The 12,160-nt window shown below is 38.2% G+C and overlaps 1 protein-coding gene across 2 annotated transcripts in view; it reads left to right on the top strand.

Annotated features, from left to right (window-relative positions):
• Positions 1-1,140: 1,140 nt before the first annotated feature.
• Positions 1,141-12,160, top strand: part of TMF1 (TATA element modulatory factor 1) — a 31,467-nt gene continuing 20,447 nt past the window's right edge. The window contains exons 1-5 of one of the 2 annotated variants that reach the window (XM_047779030.1): positions 1,141-1,574; positions 4,250-5,457; positions 6,874-6,977; positions 7,612-7,738; positions 10,256-10,361. In XM_047779030.1, coding sequence (XP_047634986.1) covers positions 1,433-1,574; positions 4,250-5,457; positions 6,874-6,977; positions 7,612-7,738; positions 10,256-10,361 — 1,687 coding nt within the window. In that variant the 5' untranslated portion in view covers positions 1,141-1,432. The remainder of the gene's footprint in view (positions 1,575-4,249; positions 5,458-6,873; positions 6,978-7,611; positions 7,739-10,255; positions 10,362-12,160) is intronic. The other variant, XM_047779022.1, reaches the window with a different exon arrangement.

Genomic DNA, 12,160 nt, shown 5'->3' with positions numbered 1-12,160 from the left:
CTCAGACTGTACAATTAGAAGTCTTAGAACAGGGAGGGATTCCAACCCTAACTTGATCTTCTCAGGCTAATTAGCTAAGCTGTCTGAAATGACCTAAGTTATTTAGTACTACTTGTGTACATTACTAAATTGTTAGAGTCAATATGCATATTTTTACAGGTGTTAGATAAAATTATCAGATCATAACTTCTCAAGGGTAGACTTTAAATCTGGTTAAAAATAACAATTCCTTTATGGCATAGTTCCTTGCTGTGGCATAAAATAATATAGACAAACCACTGCACGGAGGCTGCAATAAAAGGATGTAATCATTGGGGTCTGTGGCATATTGGAGTGAAAATATCAACTGCTCCATCTGGCGGTTGCATGTCGGTACCCACATTTGTACAATCAGTTGGGAATCTGGATTTTTGAATGGAATCTGGCTTTTAAATGTTGGTAGAATTTTATCTTTAACACTGGGGGGTGGTCTGCGCAAACAAAACAGCTGCTGACTAGATTAGGAAGGCCACCAATTTGATTTGTTTGAAGAGTGCATGCAAATAACAAGTATTTTAAATAATAGGTACATACACATTAAGAGTAACAGTTTTAATGCTTCCCAGGTTTATTTTCACTGGGGCGAAAACTGAACCTGTTTCGTTAGGGGAAAATTGTGCCTTCTGTACGCTTGGTCTAACTTGTTACTCGCTGTGGAAGACGGCTTTTTACTCGCTTCCATCAGGTGCGGTGGTTCAGGTCTTTTCTACAAACTCATACCCAAGGTTCCTCCTTAGGTCCAACAATTTTGACACAGACTCAAACCCAGCGTTCCTCCTTAAGGCCAAGTTGAGACAATTTATTAAATATTTGAGACTAAGCGCTGAGAGAAATGCGGGACCCAAACTTAACCTTTGCAATTACTTTAGCAAGGCGGTATCTCGTAATACTAGAGCTCTTTTCCAGGAAGGAACCCACAAAAAACTCACATGTTTCTCCTGGAGAAACCTATCCCTGATGGTAGCCACAAATTTCTTCGGTGACTGAGAATTTCTGCTCTACTCCTGTAATTAGTTTCAACAGAAAGCGTTCCACGTTCCTCGTTCCTTGTTCCTCGGTAACTAGTGGCAAGCCTAGGCTCCCGGAAGTGACGTCACGTCCCTTTCGGGTTCTTCCGTGTATCGACGGAACACTGGGCTCCCGGACCTACTAGTTGTGTACGTGGAAGCAGCCGACGCCTGCGCAGTCCGAGCCTTTCGTCTCAGCTGTGCTGGAAGCACTAAGGGAAACATCCCCGGCTCCCGGGGGCCGATCCGGGTTATGGCATCCTGGTGACAAGGCTTGCGGAGCGGAGAAGGGGGCGAGGCTCTCCGTGCGCTCTGCCCGGAGCCTGCGTTCGTCTGCCTTCCCGCTCGGTGCTGGCGCCGCTGCCGCCGCTGGCTGAAGAGGGGAGATGAGCTGGTTCAATGCCTCCCAGCTGTCCAGCTTCGCCAAGCAGGCCCTGTCTCAGGCCCAGAAGTCCATCGACAGGGTCTTGGACATCCAGGAAGAGGAACCGAGCGCCTGGGCCGAGACCATTCCGTACGGAGAGCCGGGTAAGAGCGGGAGCAGGGCGTTCCTGCCTTCCCGCGGGCGTCTTTTCTGAGGCCAACAGGTGAACCGGGGGTGGGGGCTCCTGACTCGTTGAGCGACGGACCTCCGACCACATCACTGCCCCCAGCCCAACACCGCTTTTGCCTCTCAGGTGGATCTTCGCCGTTTTCCTCAGGGAAGACCCAACCCCCGGGGCCCTCCTTGTCTGTGATTCCGGTTGTGGGCACTGACAGGGGCCGGCATCGGTGGTCTTGGCCTCGCGGCCCCCGGGAAACTAAATCCGCTACGTTCTCGGGACGCGGTTGGAGCCGACGTGGGAATCTGTCCACAGGGCTGGGAAAGACAGTCACGAACACTTCGTGAGCACTGCGCGCTTGAAAGCGCGTACTGTGTTCTGCTATGGCTGACTGCCCTCCGTGTGGGACAGTAAGGGACAGCAGGCTGAGATGGCGCGGCCCCTTCCTCCAGGCCGCTCCGCTGGAGGGAGGATCGTTGGGACGCGGCCCGCGATTTTGGGTTGTACCGCATTGTAGTTCCTATAGCCCTGTCTCTCTTTGTAAGAGCCCTTTGGCTTCATCTTTCTGGACTCCAAGCCTAAGAAACACTTTGCTGTGTTTTGCTGTGTTTTAGCATTTTGCTGTGTGGGGTAAAGATTGGCCTAACTTTGGGGGTGTGGACCTCTGGGAAGAAGAATGTTTTTCTACTCCTTTCTGGTTCGTTTTTCATTTCATATCGTTGAAAACTCAGTACCTAAATTTAGGGTATCTTATTTTAAGACATTTTGGCTCATGTGTGTAAATCCTATGACTTTTTATGAGATGGATTGGACCTTGTTGGAGTAGCTCAACTTCTTCCTCCCTCCCCCCCTTCCCCAGGCTACTTCACATTTTGAATTACTAAACTTTAAAGGAGACAGAGTATAAGTTGTAAATATAAGGTTACAACCTTTTATGAAACCTGTGCTTTGAATCCTGATCTGTAGTTCATTTTTTAAAAATAGGTTATCTAGAATAGATTCAAATTTTAGTAAAATGCTGTATTTATCGATCACGACTTACATCGCCATTACTCAAAGTTGACCAGTCTTCAGGATGGAGTAATTCAAGTGGATATCACATAACCCTGCAGTTTATAGATGACTTTTCTCTAAGCGGCAAATTTGACACTCATGTCATTCGTTGAGATGAAACTAATAAACTAATCAGATTTAATCTTGTTGATTCCTTTCTTTTGTGTCTTTAATTTTGCTTTTCTTTTTTCACTGTTCTAATATACTGAACAGATGGATATATAAATCTATGTCCTCAAATTAAAGTGTTGCACATACTTCCGAGGTCATCGTAAAGGATAGACTTTTATATAGGGCTCGATAGTTTTTAGAGGTTTTAGGTGCTTGTGCTCTGCCCACCAGCTTCTAATTGTTCAGGGTTTGTGATAATTCTGCTCAGCTACTTTTGAATTTAGAAATGAAAGAAATTTTGTGTGTGTGTGTGTGTCTTTTTGCCATTTCTTGGGCCGCTCCCGGGGCATATGGAAGTTCCCAGGCTAGGGGTCCAATGGAAGCTGTAGCCACCTGCCTACGCCAGAGCCACAACAACGCGGGATCCTAGCCGCGTCTGTGACCTACACCACAGCTCACAGCAATGCCGGATCCTTAACCCACTGAGCAAGGCCAGGGATGGAACCCACAACCTCATGGTTCTTAGTCGGATTCGTTAACCACTGAGCCATGACGGGAACTCCAGAAATGAAAGATATTTTTTAAAGAAATACTTTAAATATTTTAGCAAATATGCCGTTTTTGTTTATCATCGAGTTTTTCAGTAACATATTATTTGTATGATTAATGCAATTACCTTTTTTTGTCCAGAAGATTTTTTTCTCCCGTTTTTTTTTTAAATCCTAGTGTAAACTATCATCTTTATCAAAAAGCAATAATTCTAAAAAAATACATATTTCTGAAATTCATATGACCTTTTACTGATTGCTAACATAATTTGGAATTTAGCAAGAGAACAAAACTTTCTTAGAGAGTGGATTTGGAGAGTGGGACTAGGAGAATGAGCTTGTCATTAAGTGGCTGAAAATGAATTTCTCCTTAGAAGTTACTGTTCCCATCAATTTATTTTGATCTTTGGAAAAGGACATTTGTCACTAGTATTTTGGGTTCATTTTTCGAGTGTTGCCATCTGTCTAGCGTTCACTATGTTTTAGCATTGATATTACAAGAATAAAATAAAAAAGGAACGAACTGAATAGAAGGTAGGTTCTGTTTGCCATGATAACACATGACCTGTAAGTGAAGACATTGCTTATTATTCTGAGGTACATCATATGTGTTTTGAACTTACATGGATTATTAACATATACCATTACTTTATGGATTTGTCATAGTCAGAAATAGCATACTTGGTTCAGGTAGGCCTCTCCTGTCTAGTTTTTCATTTTTGCTCCTAGTTCCTCTTGGGCAGATCCACACCAGTTTTCCTCTTTAAGGCCTGAAGTTAACCTATGAACTAATTACTTATGTAGTAGGCAAGGAATTTAAACATGTACAAATTACAGGTTCTTTCTGTAGGTTTTTTGAAAACATATTTATGTTGACTTATAATAATGATTGTAATATAAATGTAATATATATGTATATAATTTTTCTTTCTTTTTTTTTTTGTCAAAGGAATAAGTCCTCCTGTCAGTGGAGGATGGGATACTTCAACCTGGGGGTTAAAATCAAACACTGAACCTCAGAGTCAACCTGTAGCCTCTCCTAAAGCAATTACAAAGCCAGTTCGGAGAACTGTGGTAGATGAGTCTGAAAATTTCTTCAGTGCCTTTCTTTCTCCCAACGATGTCCAGACCATTCAGAAGAGTCCTGTGGTATCAAAACCACCAGCTAAATCACAGCGACCAGAAGAAGAAGTGAAAAGCACCTTACAGGAGTCCTTGGACACTGAACAGTCAAGAACAGCTGAAACAACTGAGTCAAAAGTAAAAGATTCTGCTCCATGTGTACAAGAGGAAACTCTGGCAGTAGGTACTCTGCCACCTACAGCTGAAGGCAAGCATGAAGAAACTGTTAATAAGGAATCTGATACAAAGGTGTCAACTGTGAGTTTGAAAGTATCTGAAAGTGTAATTAATGTAAAGACAACTAGGGAAAATGTTTCAAATGTATCTACACAGCCTCTCACAGCAGAAACAAAGGATTTGGCCCTGGAACCTAAGGAACAAAAACATGAAGACAGACAGAGCAATACACCTTCTCCTCCTGTTAGTACCTTCTCATCGGGTACTTCTACCACTAGTGATATTGAAGTTTTAGATCATGAAAGTGTAATAAGTGAGAGCTCAGCAAGTTCGAGACAAGAGACTACAGATGCAAAATCAAGTCTGCACTTGATGCAGACATCCTTTCAGCTTCTCTCAGCATCTGCTTGTCCTGAATATAATCGTTTAGATGATTTCCAAAAACTCACTGAGAGTGGCTGCTCTTCTGATGCTTTTGAAAGAATAGACTCATTTAGTGTACAGTCATTAGATAGCCGTAGTGTAAGCGAAATCAATTCAGATGATGAACTGTCAGGCAAGGGATATGCTTTAGCACCTATTATACTTAATCCTTCAACTCCAAAGACTAAAATAGTTGAATCTGTTGAAGGAAAATCTGAAGAAGAAGTAAAGGAAGCATTAATTATGCCCACTGAGGAAACAGAAATGGAAGAAAGTGGACGAAGTGCAACTCCTGTTAATTGTGAACAGCCAGATAGCTTGGTTTCTTCTACACCAATAAATGAAGGACATACTGTCTCAGACAAGGTGGCTGAGTTGTGTGAAGCTCCTGAAAGTCAGCCAGAAGCACTTTCTGAAAAGGAAGATGTATGCAAGGTAACTCCAGGAAGTGAAAGGAGATTTTTAAATATTTTTTTCAGACATTAAATCACTAGTTTAATTTTTAAATATAGTGTTTATTTTTTTTATTATAACTGGTTTATTTTTAATATTCTGTGATGCCTAATGATTTATTTGAACCAGTTAATAAAGATGGGCATTTTGCCATTTAAGTGTGGTGTTAAGAACCTTAAAGTTGAAGAATTATTGATACTAAATTATTTTGAAAATTCTCCAGGGCAACAGTGGTAGCACGAGTTGATATTTCACTTCATTTATTTAACTAAGCATAAAAAACTTTTCATCTTAGGCCTTTCTGTTGAGTCCATATCACCTTAAAATTCTCTTTTGTTATATTTATTAATTCTATTAATTTTTTATTTGGAAAGGACTCTTTTTTTTTTCTTTCCTTCTTTTTTCTTTTTTTTAGGGCCGCATTCCTGGTACATGGAGGTTCCCAAGCTAGGGGTGGAATCAGAACTACAGCTGCTGGCCTATGCCACAGCCACAACAATGTGGGATCCGAGCTGTGTCTTTGACCTACACTACAGCCACAGCAACACCAGATCCTTAACCCACTGAGCAAGGCCAGTGATCAAACCCGCAACTTCATGGTTCCTAATTGGATTCGTTTCCACTGTGACACGATGGGAACTCCTAAAAATTATTTTTACTTTTATTTACTTTTTAAATTGTCTTTTTGTTTGTTTATTTGTTTGTTTTTGCTTTTTAGGGCCGTGCCCACCGCATATGGAGGTTCCCAGGCTAGGGGTTGAATTGGAGCTACAGCTACTGGCCTACACCACAGCTGCAGCGACATCAGATCTGAGCTGCATCTGTGACCTACACCACGGCTCACGGCAATGCTGGCTCCTTAACCCACTGAATGAGGCCAGGGATCAAACCTGCAGCCTCATGGTTCCTAGTCAGTTTTGTTTCCACTGGGCCATGGCAGGAACTCCTTAATTGTCTTTTTTTTTAGGGCCATGCCCGGGACACATGGAAGTTCTCAGCTAGGGGTCAAATCACAGCTACTGCTGCCAGCCTACACCACCGCTGCAACAACGTGGCATCGAAGTCCCTTCTTCAACGTATACCACAGCTCATGGCAATGCCAGATCCTTAACCCACTGAGTGAGGCCAGGGATCAAACCTGTGTCCTCATGAGTACTGGTTAGGTTCATTATTGCTGCACCACAATAGGAACTCCCATAATTCTAATTTATACTCTCCTACTCACTGTGTGAGTTCTTGTTGATCTGTGTCTACTGTGTTCTTAGTTTTGTGTTTAATTCTTTTTGTGAGATAATGCTGTTTTATTTTATTATAGTGATTAGGTTATCTTTTTATAACTTTTCATGTAAAAATGGTCTTTTAAAGTTAAATGTGGACTTTGTATATCTCCTTATCCAGACAGTTGAATTTCTGAATGAGAAACTGGATAAAAGGGAAGCTCAGTTATTATCTCTTAGTAAAGAAAAAGCACTTCTAGAAGAAGCTTATGATAATCTGAAAGAGTAAGTACTGTACACATGTGAGTAATTTTACACATTTTGTGGTGGCCCATACACTTGGTTGTCATTTAAGATATTTTATAATTAAAGTATTTTATAATTTAATTTGTTTATTGAAAATTGAATAACATTTCAGTTCTACCCTTAGACATTACTTTTCTCTTCAAATTATCTTACTCCGTTACTTTTGGCACTGAAGAAAGGTGTTTTGCAAGACCAAAAATCTTCTCCCCCTTTACTATTAATAATCTTTTAATATTAGAGATTTAAAGTATGTTTTTTTTAAAAAAAGCTATGAGATTACAGTTTAAAAAATACTGAATATTGGTTTGCTTTAAGGAAGTGATTAGTAAAACGTGATACAATAGATTAAAAAATGAAAAATTTTATTTACCTTTTTCTTATTTTTACATATCAAATATTGGTGACATTTTCAATTTCTAATGGATTTTCTTTGAGGTATTTTAAAATAAATTAAGCAGGATAATATTTCTCTTAAAAGTTAATAGACTTAAAATTAGTTTATTTTAGTAAGGTGTATGTTGCAGAGAATGTTATTTTCCTTTTGAAAACTGAACTCATTAATGTTGGAATATATAAATAAGTATTTTCAGTCTCAGTATCATTTTAAATTTAGTGAAATGTTCAGAGTGAAAGAAGAAAGCAGCAGCATTTCTTCCTTGAAAGATGAGTTTACTCAAAGAATTGCAGAAGCAGAAAAGAAAGTTCAGCTAGCCTGCAAAGAGAGAGATGCTGCTAAAAAGGTAATGGAAGTTTAAAATAATGTTAATTAAACTTTACAGAAACATAGATTTTTAAGGAATGCATTAAATAATATTTTGGTATTGGGGAAAAAATTAAGATTAAAAGGATACCATATAGTATATTAATACTTAGATTTTAGGTTTTTCAGTACCTTTAGAATTACAGATTTTTGATTCTTAAAAAAAAACTAAGCAAATATTTGTATAATTTGTGTTTAAATCCTTTCAAGATATATAGCAAGGATCTTTAGAACAATTTTTGTAAATGATAATTCTGTCAAAATAACAAATCTAATTGTACTATATAATTTTTAATCATTACTCTCACTTGTTATTTTCCCTTCCATCACATCTATACACACATACACATACACATGTATGTACACACCCTTTCCTGCCTGTCCCAATCCTTCAAGTCAAAGTAATTTTAAAATAAAAATTTCTAATGATTAGTGATACTGAATATAATCACTTATATTAATTATATTGATTTATTCTAATATAGGAAATCTCAATCTCAGCACTATTGACATTTTGGGCTGAATAATTTTATGTTGTTTGGAACTATCATGGACATTGTGGTTATTTACTAGCATCCTTGGCTCCCTACGTACAAGAATGCCAGTGTCACCCTCTCCTGCCTGTCCCAATCCCCTCCTCAGATATGGTAATTGAAAATGTTGTCAGACATTGCTAAATGTCCCCTTGGGAGCAAAATTGCTTCTGATTGGGAACCATTATTCTAATTCTTATAATTTGGAAGAGTTAGCTATTTCAGAAATTGGTAAGCAATTATAGTTAGTAATTATTGCTAATATCCCAACTATTAATAATATCATTTCTCAGTATTTGCCCTTCTGAGGTTGTTTTCCCCCTTCTTGACAAATGTTAATGTTAATATTTATAATTTTTCTGTGTATACTCTTATCAAAAAGATATAATATACTTCTTTCTGCTTGCTTTAATTAGTATCATTTCAGATGCTAAAAATAACCTGAGATTATCTAACCAACTTCTTGTTCTTGCTCTATTCCATCTGAATACAATAAAGAAAATAGATATTAAGTAATTTTGTCTTCTGTGATGCACTTTGCTTTTTAAGTCCTCAACTGAGGCATATGGATATTCACAGGCTAAGGGTTGAATTGGAGCTGCAGCTACTGGCCTACACCACAGCCAAAGCCATAGCCACAGCCACTTGGGATCTGAGCTGCATCTGCGACCTACACCACAGCTCATGGCAATCTTGGATCCTTAACCCACTAAAGAGGGACAGGGATCAAACCCGCATTCTCATGGGTCCTAATCAGGTTCATTTCTGCTGAGCCACAATGGGAACTCCTATTATGCACTTTGAATTGTGGATCTAAAGTAGATCTAAACCATTAATTACAGGTGGAAAAAAACTTGGATCCTAGGTTTTAACACATTTTTTTGTGTACTGACATATGAACCCCTGCTTAGGTCCATAGGAAATTTAAAGCATTTAATTACCTTAAGTGAAGAGTTTGCCTAGGATGTTGGAAGACAGATAAATGCCAACAAATATATGGTAGTAGGCAGAATGAAGTAAGTTATACATGGAGATGAATAAGCTCTTTGAAATAGTATCATAGAGGATGAGTTCTGATAAGAGGAATTGAAGGTTTCATGGGAGATATGACATTCTCCCTGGACCTTGGTGGATGGAATTTTGACAGTTGGAAATGGAAAGAAATGTTGTGGCTGGTTTAGAGCATGGGCTTTAGGGATTCACAGAACTGAGTTCACATTATTATTCTACACTTTATAGCTCTGACCTTCTAAGTTCACTCAGGCTTTCTTAGTCTTAACTTTGTTATTTGTGTAGTTGAATAATACAGGTGCCTCCCTCATAGGATTGTTGTAAGGATTAAATGATAATGGATACAAAGCATGGTTTAAATACCTAATAAATTTTAGTTGATTTTAGCTACTGTTTAGTTTCAGAGCATCGTAAAAACTAAATTTTAAATCATAGAACACTTTTCATATCACTGTACTTACCATTGTAGTTTTGAAAGATTAAATGTCTTAACATGTTTCTGCTGAATCTCTGCTTTATTAAAGTAGATTGAAGCTTTTGAAATTATGTTTTTCCTCTTATTTCATAACATACTACTATGTGTGGTGAGTTTCCAATGAGAAAAAGAAATACAGTTAAAAATGGAGACATACTATTTGAATGTTCCAAAAATAATGCTTAACCTATAGAAAATGTGTGTAGAGATACTCAGAAAAGTCATTGAAAATTAAATTACTCTCATTTACATTTTCCATGTTAAAAGCTGTTTCTATCTGAATTCAAGTTTTCTGTGTCATTTTCAAAGCTGTTCACTTACTCTTAATTAACCAATGTAATAGAAAGTCATGTTAATAGAACAAAAGTTACAGATGCTTGTAGAAAATGGGATTATTTGGATATGGAAAAAAAATTGAAAAATATGCCCAGAATGAGAGTAATTCTTTATGATAATCAATTCTTTCTTTTTTAATCAGGAAATCAAAAGTATGAAAGAAGAACTTGCTACTAGATTAAATAGTAGTGAAACATCAGACCTTTTGAAAGAGAAAGATGAGCAGATCCGAGGGTTAATGGAAGAAGGTGCGTAAAGTATTTAGTTAGTTATGAAAAATGTTTTGAGTATAGGAAAGATACTTGCCATGTGACTAGCTGCTGCTTCATAATAAAAAAAAAGTTTTGAAAACAAGAAAGTCTTGGACTTAAACCTCAGAAATCGTAGGCGACAATATATGGAAGAATGGGGCCCAGCAAGGTTGTAGAGGGGTAGAGATGTGTGTGTGTAGCTTTTTGTTTCTAGAGGGTAGAAAATAACTCCCTGAGAAATGGAATTTTGTGCTTCCCTAAGAAAGCATGTAACAGGTTTTAGAGCCCACATTTAAACCAAGGTATTTAAAGGTTATAATTCCAGAGTTTATGTAGTATCTGAATCTCTAGCTCAGGCACTGTATAATATTATTGTATTGTTCTGGTGTTTGTTAGTGAATTTTTTCTTATATTCATGTTTTAATTTTTCAGTTGTTAGGTACTTTGTATATGAAAAGGTTTTAATTAGCAGATTTATGGAAATTAAAGGTTTTTCATGAGAGAAAACATTCTAATTGAACATCGAATTAATTTCTCTCCATAATATCATAGGAAAGAAAGAAATTTTGGAAAAGATAGTTAAGTGAATTTTTCTTTTTCTATTTTAAAGTTTATTTAGTTAAAAGAATAATGCTTCCAGAGTTCATGTTGTGGCTTGGAAGGTTAAGGAACCAATGTTGTCTCTGTGAGCATGCAAGTTCAATCCCTGGCCTCACTCTGTGAGTTAAGGATCAGGTGTTGCTGCAAGGTGCAGCATAGGTTGCAGATGCAGCTTAGATCCGGTGTTGTGGTGTAGGTCTCAGCTGCATCTCCAATTCTAGCCTCTAACCATATGCTGCAGGTATCGCTGTAAAAATAAAAATAAAAGTAAAAGTAAATAATGCTTGCTACTGGTGGAAAATGTTGAACTTATAGAAAGTATATGAAGAAAGGAAGAATAGATCATAATCCAATTTTATAAGGAACTGTTAATTTTTTCTAGTCCCTTAATACATTTTTAAACATAATTAAGATTATATATATAATTTGTAGTCTTCTTTACATTTCTCTATGCCATTAAATGCTTTGATACCATTATTAATGGCTGTACTAAAGTATATGTGGATTAACTATAATTTGTTTTATTCTAATGTTACACATTTATTTCTAAGATGTAATTGAAGTTCTAGAATTTTTGAGAACAATTGGAAACAAAATCCCTTTTGAAAAAGTTAGTTTTGGAGTTCCCTCCATGGCTCAGTGGTTAATGAACCTGACTAGGAATGATGAGGATGCAGGTTGGATCCCTGGCCTTGCTCAGTGGGTTAAGGATCCGGTGTTGCTGTGAGCTGTGGTGTAGGTCGTAGACATGGCTCAGATCCCACATTGCTGTAGCTGTGATGTAGGCTGGCAGGTGTAGCTTTGGTTTGACTCCTAGCCTGGGAACTTCCATGTGCCACAAGAGTGACCCTAAAAAGTAAAAAAAAAGAAGATTTATACAGCTAGCATTTACCAGTTAATGTATAAAATATTATGTTTGATACAGCAATTTTTTCTTTTGTCTTTTGTCTTTTGAGGGCCGCCCTGTGGCATATGGAGGTTCCCAGGCTAGGGGTCTAATTGGAGCTGTAGCCGTAGGCCTGTGCCACAGCCACAGCAATGCCAGATCTGAGATGCATCTGCGACCTACACCACAGCTCACTGCAATGCCAGATCCTTAACCTACTGATTGAGGCCAGGGATCGAACCCACAACCTCATGGTTCCTAGTCAGATCTGTTAACCACTGAACCACGACGGGAACTCCTGATACAGCAA

Source organism: Phacochoerus africanus, chromosome 1 (genome assembly GCF_016906955.1).
Source record: "Phacochoerus africanus isolate WHEZ1 chromosome 1, ROS_Pafr_v1, whole genome shotgun sequence".
NCBI classification, from domain to species: domain Eukaryota; kingdom Metazoa; phylum Chordata; class Mammalia; order Artiodactyla; family Suidae; genus Phacochoerus; species Phacochoerus africanus.
The sequence above is the reverse complement of the archived record's forward strand: the minus strand, read 5'-3'. Positions and strand labels throughout refer to the sequence as shown.